Consider the following 18,653-nt stretch of genomic DNA (forward strand, 5'->3'; position numbering starts at 1 on the left):
TCCCCTACACCCCACTTCCACTGGACAAATCCTAGATTTCCATCCTCGCTGCTCAGCTTCTGCTTCTAAGTCTGCATACCTAAGCTTTTTTCTTTCATAGGCTTCTTCCACTGAGTCTTCCCAAGGAACTCTCAGCTCAATGAAATAAACTATCCATTGACTTGCTGACCACAACACTATGCTTGGTACAAACTATTTCCTGGGGAACAACAATATTTCCCCCTAAATCTACTTACATTTCCCAATCACAAGCACCTACTATGCGGCCACACCCTTGCCTCTTTACTAACTTATCCCTTCTGTATTTCTCCCCCTCAAAGACAAACTAAATTGCTAAACTCCTATTCTTAAAACCTTCTGAATTTGCCTGTCTTCGTTTCCCTTCGATGCCTGCAGCTAAACTTTTCAACACCTGGTTATGTCGCCATGTATATCGGCCTTGTGACAAGCTTACTTTACAGCCTGACAAAATATGCTTTAAGGTTGTGGTACCTGAACACAATGGGCATGATGGGTCCCCATTTACCCACAGTTTTAGGTTCTGGGGGGGGTTGGTAAGTATGTTAACACTCTTTTCCTTTAATTGGCCCATTTAGACATTAAAGCTGACAAATTTCACTACCTTGTCTATGTAAGATATAAACAAATATAGTCTCCTTGAAATAAATTTACAAAGATATAATGCCTCTCTTTTAATATAATCCAAACTCAAAACACATATGTTCAGACTTGCCCATTCCATCTGATCAAATGTTCTTACACTGTCTTACTGCCTTCCCCTCTATTTTAATGTATTTCTATGATGTTTTGTATGCTGTGTTTCTTGTTTGATCTATGCTTTTTTTTTTATCTTTGCTGTAAGGCGACCTTGAGTGGCTTGAAAGGCGCCCTAACAAATAAAATGCATTGAAAAATGCATAAAATGCAGACTGTCCCCAGAAGTACACTGTCCACTGACTGACAAAACCCATCAAAATAAAACAAAACAGAACAAGAAAAAAAAAAACCCTCAACTGCTTGATGTGAAGATTTTCAGTCGATTTCGGGGTATCCAACTTATGATTCTTTGTTTGTTTTTTGTTGACAGAAAATATAGAATATTGCCAACCTTATTTTTAAAAAATATATATTTGTTTAAGGGTTCTTCATAATGTAAAATCTTTGTTTTAATGTATAGTGTGTTAAAGAGTGGGAAGATGCAACCTCAAGAGTCACAATGTCTGGCACCACATTGTTCCTGGAAAAGAATAGATTGATGTTCTAAGGAAATACAGCCATTAGACTCTGTGGCTCTTACAGTATGACTGAGGTTGCTGACTGTGCCTCACCTTGTCTGTTCATTGGTGAATTCCAGCTCGCCTCTGGCCTCCTCATAGTCCACCCCAGCCTTGGCACTGCCATCTTCTGTATGGTACGGCACAGCAACAGTGCCCCTGGAGCCCGAGTTCCTCACCACTGTCACTGTCAGCATACCTGTGCTCTCACTCACCCGTAGCACACGCTGGCCAAAGGTGAAGATGCCAGCATGGTCATCGTCCAATATAGTGATGGTGGCAACCAGTGGCTCCACTAGTCTACCCTTTGGTGGAGTTCCTGTCCCTTCATTTCCACCTTCTTCTAACCTAAGATTCTGAAGACGCACAAAGAAATGCTCATCCTCCTCAAAGATGTCATCATCCAAGATGCCCACCTGGTGAGCACAAAATGTTAAATGGTCACTCTCAACATGAATGCATAAGGCCATGACAGTTTTAATGCAGACATTTGAAACACATCACAACACAACTTTCAAAGTTACTGTTTCAGGTCTCACTGTTATCAAACTCTCAATTTTTAGTAGAGAGATTGCTATTGTTGCAGAGTTGGAAATATATTATGAGAGGCCCTTTGAGACATAATCCATACTTGGTTTCACATGTAACATCATACTCACCACTATACTCTTACACAAACACTACTATACCCTCTTACATGCACAATCATACTCTCATACATACACCACTATACTCTAACACAAACACTACTATTCCCTCTTACATGCACAATCATACTCTCATACATACACCACTATACTCTTACACAAACACTACTATACCCTCTTACAAATGCACAATCATACTCTCATACATACACCACTATACTCTTACACAAACACTACTATATCCTCTTACATGCACAATCATACTCTCATACATACACCACTATACTCTAACACAAACACTACTATTCCCTCTTACATGCACAATCATATTCTCATACATACACCACTATACTCTTACACAAACACTACTATACCCTCTTACATGCACAATCATACTCTCATACATACACCACTATACTCTTACACAAACACTACTATACCCTCTTACAAATGCACAATCATACTCTCATACATACACCACTATACTCTCACACAAACACTACTATACCCTCTTACATGCACAATCATACTCTCATACATACACCAATGTGAGAGAGTGTAGTAGGCCTACTGTGTGTGAGAGTATAGTACTATATGTGAGAGAGTACAGTGATGTGTGTGAGAGAGTATAATTAAACAGGAAGTTAGTTTGATCAAACAGGAAGACAGTTTAAATCCTCATTCCCTGATTGGCTTACAGCCCTAAAAATAAAGGCTGTACCTTCTCAGAACACTGCTAACTAAATTGACGCTACGTGGGAGCGTTCAAATCAAGCTGCAGCACCCTTCTTTTTCAAAGTCATTTTTTGTTTGTGGAAGTAAATGGTAATGAGGAGAACATTACTATTTTTTTCACTATTACAATGAGGTGTGTTCAGGACATTGACAGGGAAACTGACAGCGTGGGACATGAAAGCATGATTTTGGAAAGATTATTCTGTGAGCTTAATGGATATGCACTGAAAATTTCTTTCTTTCTGTCAAATAACCAGCAGCTAGAAGGGGGTGACAGTCAAGGAAGCTTAGGTGCACTGGAGGCACTGTAGGCCTATACACAGAGCTAAGAAATATACACACATCACCCCAGTTCTTCAGTCCTTACACAGGCTCCCATTGAAGGCCAGAATTGAATTTAAAATTCTTCTTATTGCCTATAAGGCACAGAATGGCCTTGCCCCAAAATATATTAAAGAATTAAAGTTATTATTGTAGGCGATTTTAACATTCATGTCGACGTTGATAATGACTCCCTGGCTACCGCGTTTATCTCATTATTAGACTCCATTGGCTTCAGTCAGGGTGTACATGAACCTACTCATTGTTTTAACCATACCCTCGATCTAGTTCTCACGTATGGAATTGAAATTGATAACCTAAAAGTCTTTCCACAGAATCCCTCGCTATCGGATCATTATCTGATTACTTTTGATTTCTTTTTACTCGATTACACGCCACTCAGTAACAGTTACTATACTAGATGTTTATCAGATAGTGCTGTCGCAAAACTTAAGGAAAAGATTACTTCGTCGTTAAATTCAATACCAATACCTTCAGTAACAGAGGTTTCCCGTGCCGACTTTAACCTCTCCCGAATTGATCATTTTGTTGATAGCACCGTAGGCTCGCTACGAAAAACACTAGAGTCTGTAGCTCCTCTGACAAAGAATTTAAAAAAGCAAAGAAAGTTCGATCCTTGGTATAACTGTCAAACCCGTAAGTTAAAACAAATATCGCGAAAATTTGAAAGGAATTGGCGATTAACCAAACTGGAAGAATCTCATTTAATCTGGACAGACAGTCTCAAAACTTATAAGAGGGGCCTCCGCAATGCCAGAGCAAACTATTACTCAGCTCTAATAGAAGACAATAAGAACAACCCCAGGTTTCTTTTCAGCACTGTAGCCAGGCTGACTGAGAGTCAAAGCTCTATTGAGCCTTGTATTCCCTTAGCCCTTAGCAGTAATGATTTTATGAGCTTTTTTAATGACAAAATTCTAACTATTAGAGGCAAAATTCATGACCTCCTGCCCTCAGATAGTACCTATCTAACCTCAAACACAGCTGTAAAATCTAATATATATTTAGATTGCTTCTCCCCAATTTCTCTTCAAGAATTGACTGCAGTGATTTCTTCATCCAAATCATCAACGTGTCTCTTAGACCCCATCCCAACTAGGCTACTTAAGGAGGTCTTTCCTTTAGTTAACACTCATATATTAGATATGATCAATATATCCTTATTAACAGGCTATGTACCACAGTCTTTTAAGGTAGCTGTAATTAAACCTCTACTAAAAAAGCCCCCCCTGGATCCAGAGGTGTTAGCCAACTATAGACCAATATCTAATCTTCCCTTTATGTCAAAGATCCTTGAGAAAGTAGTCGCAGACCAGCTGTGTGATTTTCTCCAGGATAATAATTTATTTGAGGAATTTCAGTCAGGATTTAGAGTGCATCATAGCACTGAGACAGCACTAGTTAAAATTACAAATGACCTTCTGATTGCTTCAGACAAAGGACTCGTCTCTGTACTTGTTTTATTAGATCTTAGTGCGGCGTTTGACACAATTGTCCATCAAATTCTACTGCAGAGACTGGATCACTTAATTGGCTTAAAAGGTTCTGTACTGAGCTGGTTTAAATCTTATTTATCTGATCGTTTTCAATTTGTTGACGTTCGCAATGAACCATCCTTACGTACTAAAGTTTGTTTTGGAGCTCCGCAAGGTTCTGTGCTCGGACCAATCCTGTTTACTCTATATATGCTTCCTTTAGGTAACATCATTAGAAATCACTCTATAAATTTCCATTGTTATGCGGATGATACTCAGTTGTATTTATCAATGAAGCCAGAAGAAAGCAATCAATTAACTAAACTCCATAATTGCCTTAAAGACATAAAAACTTGGATGAGCACCAATTTCCTGATGTTAAATTCAGACAAAACTGAAGTTATTGTTCTTGGCCCCAAACAACTCAGAGACTCTTTATCTGATGACATAGTTTCTCTAGATGGCATTGCTCTGGCCCCAGCCATCATCTTCCTGTTACGGTCCGGGAGGCAGACACCGTCTCCACATTTAAGACTAGACTTAAGACTTTCCTCTTTGATAAAGCTTATAGTTAGGGCTGGCTCAGGCTTGTCCTGTACCAGCCCTTAGTTAGGCTGACTTAGGCCTAGTCTGCCGGAGGACCCCTCTATAATACACCGGGCCCCTTCTCTCCTTCTCTCTCTCTCGTATCCTATTACTCCATCTAGCTAACCCGGCCATTCTGGATGTCACTAACTCGGCTTCTTCTCCGGAGCCTTTGTGCTCCACTGTCTCTCAGATTAACTCATACCGCAGCAGTGCCTGGACAGCGTGACGTGTGTGGTTGTGCTGCTGCCGTGGTCCCGCCAGATGCCTCCTGCTGCTGCCATCATTAGTCATTAGTCATACTTCTTCTGTTATTATACACATATGACTATTGTCACACATGTATACTGCCAGATATTAATACATACTTTCAACATATTGTACCGCAGTAACCAGAACTATAACTATAATATTATTACTTTCAATAATGTTGTTGTAAGCTACTGTCATTACCTGCATCTCTCTCTCTCTCTCTCTCTCTCTCTCTCTCTCTCTCTCTCTCTCTCTCTCTCTCATTGTGTCATATGGATTACTGTTAATTTATTATGCTGATCTGTTCTGTACGACATCTATTGCACGTCTGTCCGTCCTGGAAGAGGGATCCCTCCTCAGTTGCTCTTCCTGAGGTTTCTACCGTTTTTTTTCCCCGTTAAAGGGTTTTTTTTGGGGAGTTTTTCCTTATCCGCTGTGAGGGTCTTAAGGACAGAGGGATGTCGTATGCTGTAAAGCCCTGTGAGGCAAATTGTGATTTGTGATATTGGGCTTTATAAATAAAACTGATTGATTGATTGATTGATTGAATTACTTGTGCCATATGAGCCAATGAGAACTCTCAGGTCATCAGCTAATGGTCTTCTCGTTGTTCCCCGTGCACGCACTAAAGCTGGAGAGGCAGCATTTAGCTGCTATGCTCCTAGCAGATGGAATGCCCTTCCAAGCAATGTCAGAAGTGCGGCAACAGTGAGCTCTTTTAAAAGTAAAGTTAAGACATTTCTTTTTACCGCTGTTTTTAACTAGCCTGTTAATTGGTATTGTTTTTATTTGTCACTAAATACTAGAATCACTATGCACTTTAAATAAGATGCATCCATGTATGCTTGCATGCATTCATGTTCTTGTCTGTTGTCTGTCTGCGTGCTTGTAAATATGTGCTCATATTTTATGTTTTTATACGTCTTCTGTGAAGCACATTGTGTTGCTTTCTGTATGAAATGTGCTTTATAAATAAGTCTTCTTCTTCTTCTTCTTCTTCTTCTTCTTCTTCTACATGTTTTTGTGCCATTATAAATTCATATGAAAACTCAAGATCAGTGGAAACGACACAAAGGGATATGTTTACTTCAAGAGGACCACCAACAATCAGAACTGGTCATCCTGGTCGCCCTCTTTAGGGTGACCAGACATCCCGCATTGCGCAGGACTGCACAGCATTTCTGTCTCTTTTCACGGCCTGGACACACCGGACGCGGAACCCAAGTGCAGCGCCCAGCAGCGGAGGCAGTTTCCAATCGACGCCCTTGACTGTCCACACACTGAATGAATAGGGCATATTGTTCTGACCATTTTATTTATGTAGTTATGTCTGTAGGCTCGGTGACACAAAATTAAAATTGTGATGAAGTAATTAGGGTATTGAAAATGTGTTCGGTTATGCATTGTTGTGTTATTTTAAATTATAAACACGGTATTTTCTCCTCATGCCAGGGCCACACTGCCCGCGGAAGCGCAGCGCACCGAAATTCTTGCGCGCGCCGGAGCACCTCCGTTCACATCAGACGCGCATTTCTCCACGCCGTCAACAAGCGATTCTGCTCCCAGCTCTTGTTTTTCACTGCCTGGCTTGTCAGATTCGCTCGCGGCTCGCGCAGAAAATAGACCAGACGCCGAACTGATCGCTGCAAATCGTGAGCCTGCCGCGGAGCTTCCCGGCGCGGCGCGGCCAGTGTGGACGACACAGTCGGTTAACATGGGCGCCGAAAGGAAACTGCCTTCTCTTCTCGGCGCTTCGAGGCTATTCGCGGCGCTTCCGCAGGCGGTGTGGCCCTAGCGTCACGTTCCACAGTGCGTGCTGTTGTTATTTTATTTTTGAAAATTGGCCGGATTCTCTCGTCTTTTCTGTGTCCGACTTCCTGTTTGGTACGATCCCCTCTATCCAGCTTGACAGAAGCGCTCGCGGCTCGCGTGAAAAATAGACCAGACGCCGAACTGAAGTGCTGCAGTGCACGAGCCTCCGCGGGCGCTCCGCTCTGCTCAGCGGCCTGTGTGGACAGTCAGATAGGTTAACATTGGCGCCGATTGAAAACTGCCTCCGCATCAGTTCCGTGTCCGGTGTGTCCAGGCCGTAAAGCGCTGCAGTGCGCGAGCCTCCGCGGGCGCTCCACTCTGCTAAGCGGCCTGCTGTGTGGACAGTCAGAGGCCAACAGCTTCACTGAGTCGCTCCCGGTCCGCCATCTTCTCATATTATGATTGGGAAGGCGGGCCAAGTCCGTGCAATCCCGCTTCTTCTCGCTTCATCAAAAATAACCAATCAGGAACTGAGAATTCAGTACTATTTCCGTTTCAATCAAACTCTCTCACACAAACAACTATTCTCATTCACATACCCTATCATTCTGTCTTACATTCACTGTCATTTTTTTCCTTACACATGATTATTTGCATTCACATGTACAACTAATTTCTCTTACATATGCTATTATTGTGTTTCAAATATAATATTATTCTCCCATACATATATTAGAACTTTGTTTTACATATACTGTTACTTTCATGTACATACTACGTACATACATATAATATTATCCTCTTACACTAAGACTATGACAGTAAATAAAAGAAAACAGGATGATAAATACAAGTATAGTAGTGTTTGTGTAAGAGTATAGTGGTGTATGTATGAGAGTATGATTGTGCATGTAAGAGAGTATAGTAGTGTTTGTGTGAGAGTATAGTGGTGTATGTATGAGAGTATGATTGTGCATGTAAGAGGGTATAGTAGTGTTTGTGTAAGAGTATAGTGGTGTATGTATGAGAGTATGATTGTGCATGTAAGAGGGTATAGTAGTGTTTGTGTAAGAGTATAGTGGTGTATGTATGAGAGTATGATTGTGCATGTAAGAGGGTACAGTAGTGTTTGTGTAAGAGTATAGTGGTGTATGTATGAGAGTATGATGTTACTTGTGAAACCAAGTATGAAATATGTCTCAGGGGGCCTCTCATAATATATAGCTACCTTTCACACTCCCCCTTTCCACTTGCTTACCTTGATCTCTTTGTGGCTCTCCCCTGGTAAAAACACCAGGGTTCCCTGACTGAATTCATAGTCTGCCCCAGCATTGGCGGAGCCATTTTCTGTACAGTAGTCCACATAAAAAGTGTTCTGGCCTGTGCCACCCTCAAGAATCACCCCAATGCTCAGAGAGCCACAGTTCTCTGTACACTGGTATTGGGCATTTTCAAAACAAATGTGCGAGCATGTGGACTTGTCAGTGTCCTGGCCTGCTGAGCGACGTGAGTGCTCAGCAGCATGTTTTTTTAATATGTTGCCAGCACCAATCATCATGCGTGTTGCCTGGACACGGTAGAAGGCGCGGCTCTTCTTCTGGTGGACCAGGGCAGAGTAGTTGGCCATCTCAATGAGCTGATCCAGGTCTTTGTCTGGGTGTTTCTCCTTCAGGTCTTTCAGGATGCGGACCACCTGTCCAAGAGAGGAAACTGGTTGTAAAGAAACAAAGTGTATTCATAAAGGTGTATGCTCTGCAAAATGTTCTGTACAAAGTGCTACTGAAAACACAAACTGCTCCAGTGCATGTTCAGTAATGCCCCAGTTTGAAGTAGTGACTACACAGGCTGGATGTGGAGTGGGGTCCTGCAGAGGGTTTGTTGGGTTTAACATCAGAATGGGAAGACATGGCTTATTTAATAATGGTATTTCTTGGGACAAAACTTTTATGAAGTGTGACTTGTAAACTAATGCAGGGCTCTGTGTCGAGAAAGACTTTGGAAACTCCTGCTGCCCAGCCTCCTGGTGATCAACTTCCTGCTGTTAAGACTGCTGTCTGCACTCATGCCATATAGACTGCTGCTGGGATTTAATCCTACTGGGCCCAGGAAACTTGATATTTCCCCTACATTCCAATGAAGTAGCTTATGTTAGAAAATCATGATACACCAGTGGGCCTCATGGGGTAGAAGCTCTCTTCCTTTCCTCCTGCCTTTTAAAGAATACTAAAAACCTATACTTTCCTCTTTAAGAAAATACATACCAAAATTTGAGTGAAGAATTTTGTAATTTAAGGAGCTCTAATTACTTAATACAAAACATGTGCCAAACCTGACATGATTTCACACCATTCAATCTTCAGTCTTGCATATGTAGTATTCCTCCCTGAGCCACTTGTCTTACCTCATCTTTGTTCTGGTCTAGTTCATTGCCTGTCTGCACAGAGACTGTCACACTGGAGGAGTTTCCAGGACACGAACTGCCGTCTGACAACTTTCCATCCATGATCACGTCAATGCCTTTGGGTGCAAGGTCTCCTTCCATTTGCACCACAATGCCATGCCTCTTGTCAGCACGGTAACGCTTGTGCATGTATTTGTAGAAGAGTAGGCGACGGTCAGCAATCCAAGCCAAGATCACACACACCGGAAAATAAAGCAGTGTCACTACGGCCTCCCACACCTGGTAATACAGGCAATATGAGCATTACATGATTTACTCACTTGAATTACTAGAAATACCAGTATATTTACATACAGTCATCAGAAACACACCTCTACAATTCCAGGTGAGATGACAGCCAGTATGAGGTAGAGCCAAATGTAGGCAAAAATACTCCAAAAAGCCGTAACAAAAAAAACTCGCAGGTGCTTGATCTTGCGAGACTCTCCATTAGGGATCACCCACACACACAGACCAATTATCACTAACATATTGAAGGCAGCACTGCCCACTATGGTGCCTGGGCCGAGCTCCCCTGCATCAAAGTTGTGCCCAACCACCTGTCAACATTTAAGGGACAAAGAAGATAAACGTAATATCAGAGACTTTCTAAAATGCTAACTGGGACTGAACTTGAGATCCACGTAACGACCATAGAAAAGGTCTGCTTTGGAGAGGGGTCAGCTCAAATATTAAATATATATGAATATATAACAAGAATGAGAAAACTAGAACCAGAATAGATATTATTCATTTATAGGCATGAATACATCAGTGTATAAATATGAGGTGAGTTTTGCTCACATTGGTGGTTGCACTGCCTTACAATTAACATCAAGTGTTTCCCAGAGTTTCCACATATTTTAATTACTTTACAGTGTTAAAACCTGTATTTTTTTTATTAGTCCATTTATAGATGTAACATACACAGCTGCAAGTGATAGATCATGTCATGTATGTTTTTTAATAATGTAAAATTTCAGAGGATCACAGGCTTTTGTCAAAGATATGTAAACAGCACATTCACAGTGGTAGACAACATTTTTTGGCACGAAAGTATATGTTAGAAGGACGTGAAATGCCTTGTATACCTCAATAACAGAGAGCAGGATCTCTGGTGCAGAGGAGCCCAGGGCCATGAGTGTGAGGTTGGACACAGTCTCATTCCAGATTCTTACTGTGGTTACTGTTGTTTCACCATTTGGCTTGGTGATGGTCACCTCTTTCTCCTGTGAGAAAATGTCAAAGATGTTGTTACCAGAGAACCCATACATTGCAATCAGTGTCACAATAGGATTACATTCAAAATGTAACAAATACATTTCATTTAATACCGTTATGTTTTTATAGTAAACATCTTGATATTTATTCTTTTGCTATCTCTGTTTTCTGTACTATTGCTGTCCTCGTGCTGCTGTAACTACTGCATTCCCCTCTGCGGATCAACAAAGGTATATTGTATCGTACCATACCGTATCATATTGTACCGTACCGTACTGTATTGAACCGTATCGTATCTGATTTTCAGGTCCAAACGGAACCTGCGGATATTTTTAAGTGTTTTCAGCTGTGATCCAAAATGATCTGCGGGAAGTTTTTTTTTTTTCTCATAATGTCATAGACAATATTAATTTATGATAACAACTGCTTTTGAACAACTTCACACAGTACATTAACACCTAAAAATATCTCAAGCAGGCTAAAAGAACTACTTAGTATATTTTAGTACAAACTTTGAATCAGAAATTTTATTTGAGTATTTATGAATACTTAAATAAGTCAACAAAATGTGGAACATGTGGCCATTAAAATGGAACGTTCAATATGGAGCAGAGAGAACAAAAATTAATCAGTCAATCTATTAACAGTCCATAAACAGTAAGTCTTAATTTTCCATATTTCTTCTAACCACACCATTAACTTTGATTTTAATGCCAACTGAATACAACACACGATGCACAAGGAGGTTGAGGAGACAGTGACAACATTCTGAGTTTTACAAGCATCATCTATATTCCTAAAATCTGCAGAAAATCTACAACGTTCTGCAGGCGCAGAGTCTGTATGGGCCTACATGTTAAATCACACTATCACAGCATCAATTTTCTTGCCGTACTTGTCCAGTGTTATTCAAACATATGAGATTTAAACTCTATTCAAACATGATTCCAGCTAGCTGGCATACATGGAGGGAGAGATGGAACGCAGGTTGAAAATGAAGATACTTACATAATGGTAAATAAAACATCACACATCGACACATAATAGAGCTACATTTTCTGTGCCAACATAACAGTCACAGAAAATAAATTTGCCATTATACCTGGAGGTTATCCATGGGAGATTGCTGTAACAATTTCATTACACTCAACAAAATTCCATGACTTTCCCAAAACTTTAGACTAATGTCTTTTTTCAGGTCTGGAAAATTAGATTGTGGAATTCCATTACCTTGCAAGGTTTTACATGACTGTGGGAACCTTGTGTTGTATCCTATCGCATTGCATCACATCATATCGTATCATATCACTTTTAATCACAATATAAAAATTTAACTAGTTTTAACCTAGAGCATTTGATATGGGCAACTTATTGGCTGCATTCAAAAGAGCATGCAACATGTGGAGAGTTATCGCAGGGAATGATACTAAAGGAACACGGAGGATATTAGACCAATTCTGGACAGTCTAATCAGATTTTTCTTCTAAGGCTTGAACAGAGAGAAACAAAACTAAGAAAGGACTTTAATTTTAACCCTTAGCTGTTCCAAATTATATTACATAAATATATATTATTTGGATTACTTGCTATGGTACTGACATAATGTTATGCAATGTAAACCACCCTTTATGAGAAATGGCTGAAACATTCCTGCTATGTTCTTACAGAGACTTACTGTGCCTATTATACTTATTTGGTTTGCATTCTTATTTTCTCAATTACTTTGGAAATGTATGTGCTTTTATTCTTACACTATTTCACTTCAATTTTCAATTACCAGCATACCCCAATAATATTGGCTATGGAGTATATAGCTGACTATGATTTTTGTTTGAAAATATCAGTCTTAAAGCAACACAATAGACTTTTTGATTGCCCAAAATATATATCCAAGATCCTTGTGATGCTACATCAACTCACAATAGGTTGGATGACACCTCTGTCGTTGCTTGAGAGCGTCTGTTTCATTTGCATTGGAACTATGCAGTTTCGGGGTTCGGGTAGGAACCTGGACACAAAAATGACTACAAAATTTGGCTGCTTTACAGCATACGTCATATCCCCCTCCACGCCATATCCCCCTCCTCTCTTTAGAGTAGCGTAGCTGAACCGAGGTGAACGAAGTTAGACGTGGTTGTCATGGCTGAAGCGACAAAGAAAAGGAAGAAGGTGAAGGTGTTGTCCGAGGAGACAAAGAAAAGAAAAGGGGAGAGCGATAAAACAAGAGCTTGAACGAGGATTAATATTGGCCCAGCTTTCACACGCTGACGAGAGCTGAAAGAGGAGGGATGCCTGACCGATGGTGACCTGGCGCTGTTACTGCTGTTACCCTCTACTGAGGAGACTCACTGTCTGCAGGTCGGCTGTCTCAGGTACATTTTAAGATAAAGTGTTAGCCTACATACAGACAGCTTTCATTTTAGTTTGTCTTTAACAGTTTGCTGCTAGCACCGCAAGCACGATGTGCTTTTGTCGACAGCGATCGTAAATCATAATAGCGGTAAGAGAGACTGCGGACAGAGCAGATTGAAATATGGCTTTCTACATGCTGATCACGTGTATTGATAACGTATTGGCTTGGCTGGCAGAAGTTTGATCGCACTTACTTACAGTAACAGGTGTAGTTGTCGTCAACTAGAGTAATCTTGAAGTTATATTCCCTTCATCTGCACCGCGGCCTCTCTGCTGTTGTCTGACTTCACTCTGTTGAGTTTGTGTGTGTGCGCACGCACGCTGTGAGGAGGAGGTCAGCCCTGACATGCAGAGAGCAACTCATTTCTGAGTTTCGAAAGTGAATAAATAAATAAAGCAATGTTCTGAAGACATGATGATCGCGCATTACACGGCCAGCTTCAGAAAGTTCACCGGTATCGTTGGCTTGTCAACAAATGCACACGCAGAAAGATTTTTTGCGACAGTTGTAACAGACAATACCGTCTTTTCGTCTGTAGGGGGACCCCATGAGGTAAAAAGCACAATCCTCCATTGTGTTGCTTTGAAGCTAGCATGTTACTCTTGCTGTCCAAGATGCTTTTTAGAAACTGTTCTTGTGTTTTCCTATGAAAAGTAACGCACCCAAATTCGTACACATACTATGTGCGATTACTTGATTAATGTGCTGATGGGATTAGACAAGGAAGGGGTCCCAAGCGGTCTTGTAAGGAGGAAGGTTGGGGTGGTGAATGGGTCACAGAAACACAGACTTTCCCCCAGGACTTTCCCCTGGAGATGGAGTTTGGAATCGTGTGAGCTTTGAGTGAAATTTCAGTAATTTTAAGGTACATCCTCACCGTGTATTTTTCCTAAACCTAACCACAGTAACTTAACTTGCCTTAACCTAAGCTCCTTAACTTTTTGTTAATTATGTAACTGTAGCTTAATGACATAACATAATTCACGGGGCAATAATCTGTATACAAACTGTCGTGTCTGCATTTTTGTAGGGTATCATACAAACCATCTTATGACGAAACATTGTGCTGACGAGGGGACATAGTGGGATAATAGCACGCTTAATTTCCCAAGACCCCTTTGGTCAGTCACAATTTGAGACAGTAGAATGGGACCAAATAACTGTTGATCACTGACAAAGTAAAAATGCAGCTACAAAGTTGTGTTTTAAATTAAGGGTGGCTGCATTTTAGTTCTTACAAATGTGAAGTTCAATAATACCTGAGATGTGATGACTTCTATGGATGCCATGAAGCGATCAGCGATGATGGACACACCCAGGAAGATGTACATGAGACAGAGGAAATAGACAACAGCCCTCCCCGCCTGCTCCCCCACTGGAGGGTTGAGTGGCGACCACACCGGCAGCAGGACACCGGGTTTACACACCACAACGCCCGAACATGTCCGCTTGCCTGACCCCGTAGCATTACCAGAGGACTGAGGCTGCTCGGGGGCAGATGCTCTCTCCACAACCTGGGGCCTGATGGAGTTGCATGGGTGGGCCAGGAAAAGGAAGGAGAGGAAGAGGAGTGGGGATAAGTGTCCCATGATATCCCTGAGTAAGGAGGGGCTTGGGGGTCACTGAGAGAGATGCTGGGTCAGAGGACTCTCCTGGGGGAACAGAGTAAGGCAGACTGTTTTAAGAAAGAGATACAATGGGGTGCAACAGATACACAGTGTGTTTGTTTAACTTGTTTCTATCTAAAGATTCATTTCATTTTATACAGGGATAGGGGTCTGAAAAAGGAAAGAAAAAAGCACAAAGAATGAACAAAATCTTTACAGTACAATCAGCTGATCATTTGTGATACTAGTGCAAAACAACACGAGTCGTACTTCACTGTCAAGACCAGTAACGATGAAGTTGTTACAATGCGTTGGAGTTTAGGTTTTATGTGATTTGGATGTCAGTGTCTGTGTGTCTTGTCTGTTGTTACACCACTTTGGCCAAGACTTAAAAATCTCTGCAACTATTGGATAGGTTTACATGAAATTCGTTCAAGCATCCATGTTCCCTTCAGGACGATTTGTCATCACTTTGGTGATTTATCTAACTTTTACTTTGTCCAGTACTTTGGTTTATGTCAAAATATTTGCAAAACTAAAGACATCACTGAGGGCCTGAGCTGGGTGCTGCATACTGACTCGGAGGTGAGAAAGACAAGGCAGAGACTGTTTCACCTGAGATGCTTCAGGAAATTCCTGGTCTCCCCTCAAATACTGAGGGATTTCTACTCCTGCACCATCGCCATCACCATTGATTGGTTACGCCAATCGGAGGTCACTAAAATTAATATTGCCTTGGTGTGTGAATATGCAAAAACTATGTCGGACTCTGTAGTTTTCTCTGGAGCCCTCCCAAATCTGATCAGTGATGGCATGTTTAGCCGCATGTCATTATTCAATCGCTGGCTGTCCAGATGGTGTCCAGCAAACAATGTGGGCAAACTTTCTGGGGAAAACCTGGTCTTATTAGGAGAGACGGCATTCATCCCACTTTGGATGGAGCTGCTCTCATTTCTAGGAACCTGGCAAATTTTATTAGTAATTCAATCAATCAATCAATCAATCAAGGAGGACAGGAGCGGGAGAACTGTGGGTCGCCACACGAGCAGCTCCCCGTTTACTTAGATGAAAAAAGGGCGGTGTCGCAGCACAGACACTGGGGGGCACGCACGGAGCCACATTTGGGCGCATCGCATCACCCTCCCATGCTACATTGCGACGAAGGGAGGGAGGGGGGGCAAGAAGGCGTTGAGTTGGAGGGGGTGTGCGTGTTATATGTGTCTTCATGTGTGTGTATGTGTAAGTCCATGTTCTTCATCTCCACTCAGTCCCAGCCCATTGTCTCTGCCATCTGATAACTGATGACGAAGACACGGCTGTTGCCATGGAGACGACCTTGGAGAGTTCTGATCCAGAAATAAATCAAATTCAAATCCCTGACAACCCAGAGTTGAGATCAGGACTCAGAGTCGCAGTCCTATACGCTTCTCTGAGCTTCTAGTTCAGTTACCCAGCCATAGTTTTCATAGTTTTATACAAACGGTGTCTGTCCCCCGACTACCTAAATTATTTAAATCCAAAATTAAACAAAGAGGAGTTGTGCATAACAACCTCATAAAAATTAAAACGTCTTCTGTGACAGAAAGACAAAACAGGAGAATTAAATGCAGACTGTTAAATATCAGGTCTCTATCGTCTAAAGCAGTGTTAGTAAACGAATTAATTTCAGATAATCATATTGATTTACTCAGTCTCACCGAAACCTGGCTGTGTCAGGATGAATATGTTAGTCTAAATGAATCCACTCCTCCCAGTTATAATAATACCCACATTCCTCGAGGCAGCGGCCGAGGAGGGGAAGTTGCAGCCATTTTTAACTCTAGTCTGTTAATCAGCCCTAAACCTAAACTAGATTATAATTCATTTGAAAGCCTCATTCTTAGTCTTTTACATCCAACCTGGATGAGTTTTTATCCAGTTTAGTTCTTAAATCAGATAAAGTTATTATTGTAGGCGATTTTAACATTCATGTTGATGTTGATAATGACTCCCTGGCTATCGCGTTTATCTCATTATTAGACTCCATTGGCTTCAGTCAGGGTGTACATGAACCCACTCACTGTTTTAACCATACCCTCGATCTAGTTCTGACGTACGGAATTGAAATTGATAACCTAACAGTCTATCCACAGAATCCCTCGCTATCGGATCATTATTTGATTACTTTTGATTTCCTTTTACTTGATTACACGCCACTCAGCAACAGTTACTATACCAGATGTTTATCAGATAGTGCTGTCGCAAAATTTAAGGAAATGATTACTCCATTGTTAAATTCAATACCATGTCCTTCAGTAACAGAGATTTCCCGTGCCGACTTTAACCTCTCCCGAATTGATCATCTTGTCGATAGCGCCGTAGGCTCACTGCGAACAACACTCGACTCTGTAGCTCCTCTTAAAAAGAAGTTAACAAAACAAAGAAAGTTCGCTCCTTGGTATATCTCTCAAACCCGTAAGTTAAAACAAATATCGCGAAAATTTGAAAGAAATTGGCGATTAACCAAACTGGAAGAATCTCGTTTAATCCGGGAAGACAGTCTCAAAACGTATAAGAGGGGCCAGAGCAAACTATTTCTCAGCATTAACAGAAGAAAACAAAAATAACCCTAGGTTTCTTTTCAGCACTGTAGCCAGGCTGACTGAGAGTCAAAGCTCTATTGAGCCTTGTATTCCTTTAGCCCTTAGCAGTAATGATTTTATGAGCTTTTTTAATGACAAAATTCTAACTATTAGAGGCAAAATTCATGACCTCCTGCCCTCAGATAGTACCTATCTAACCTCAAACACAGCTGTAAGACCTAATATATATATAGATTGCTTCTCCCTGATTTCTCTTCAAGAACTGACCGCAGTGATTTCTTCATCTAAATCATCAATGTGCCTCTTAGACCCCATCCCAACTAGGCTACTTAAGGAAGTCTTACCTTTAGTTAACACTCATATATTAGATATGATCAATATATCCTTATTAACAGGCTATGTACCACAGTCTTTTAAGGTAGCTGTAATTAAACCTCTCCTAAAAAAGTCCACCCTGGATCCAGAGGTGTTAGCCAACTATAGACCAATATCTAATCTTCCCTTTATGTCAAAGATCCTTGAGAAAGTAGTCGCAGACCAGCTGTGTGATTTTCTCCATGATAATAATTTATTTGAGGAATTTCAGTCAGGATTTAGAGTGCATCATAGCACTGAGACAGCACTAGTTAAAATTACAAATGACCTTCTGATTGCTTCAGACAAAGGACTCGTCTCTGTACTTGTTTTATTAGATCTTAGTGCGGCGTTTGACACAATCGACCATCAAATTCTGCTACAGAGACTGGAACACTTAATTGGCCTAAAAGGTTCTGCACTAAGCTGGTTTAAATCTTATTTATCTGATCGTTTTCAGTTTGTTCACGTTCATAATGAATCATCCTTACGTACTAAAGTTTGTTTTGGAGTTCCGCAAAGTTCTGTGCTCGGACCAATCCTATTTACTCTATATATGCTTCCTTTAGGTAACATCATTAGAAATCACTCTGTAAATTTCCATTGTTATGCGGATGATACACAGTTGTATTTATCTATGAAGCCAGAAGAAAGTAATCAATTAACTAAACTTCATAACTGCCTTAAAGACATAAAAACCTGGATGAGCACCAATTTCCTGATGTTAAATTCAGACAAAACTGAAGTTACTGTTCTTGGCCCCAAACAACTCAGAGACTCTTTATCTGATGACATAGTTTCTCTAGATGGCATTGCTCTGGCCTCTAGCACTACCGTAAGAAACCTTGGAGTAACATTTGATCAAGATTTATCTTTTAATTCTCATTTAAAACAAACCTCACGGACTGCATTTTTTCATCTGCATAATATTGCGAAAATTAGGTCTATCCTAACCCGAAAAGCTGCAGATAAAT

General features: G+C 41.0%; 1 protein-coding gene across 7 annotated transcripts in view; it reads right to left on the reverse strand.

Annotated features, from left to right (window-relative positions):
• slc8a2a (solute carrier family 8 member 2a) overlaps positions 1 to 18,653 on the reverse strand; it is a 115,336-nt gene that overhangs the window by 36,668 nt on the left and 60,015 nt on the right. For all 7 annotated transcript variants that reach the window (XM_049591505.1, XM_049591503.1, XM_049591506.1 and 4 more), the window contains 6 exons: positions 14,396 to 14,788; positions 10,594 to 10,731; positions 9,835 to 10,062; positions 9,464 to 9,742; positions 8,321 to 8,755; positions 1,329 to 1,690 (listed from right to left, as the gene is read on the reverse strand). In XM_049591505.1, coding sequence (XP_049447462.1) covers positions 1,329 to 1,690; positions 8,321 to 8,755; positions 9,464 to 9,742; positions 9,835 to 10,062; positions 10,594 to 10,731; positions 14,396 to 14,725 — 1,772 coding nt within the window. In that variant the 5' untranslated portion in view covers positions 14,726 to 14,788. The remainder of the gene's footprint in view (positions 1 to 1,328; positions 1,691 to 8,320; positions 8,756 to 9,463; positions 9,743 to 9,834; positions 10,063 to 10,593; positions 10,732 to 14,395; positions 14,789 to 18,653) is intronic.

Source organism: Epinephelus fuscoguttatus, linkage group LG12 (assembly GCF_011397635.1).
Source record: "Epinephelus fuscoguttatus linkage group LG12, E.fuscoguttatus.final_Chr_v1".
NCBI classification, from domain to species: Eukaryota; Metazoa; Chordata; class Actinopteri; order Perciformes; family Serranidae; genus Epinephelus; species Epinephelus fuscoguttatus.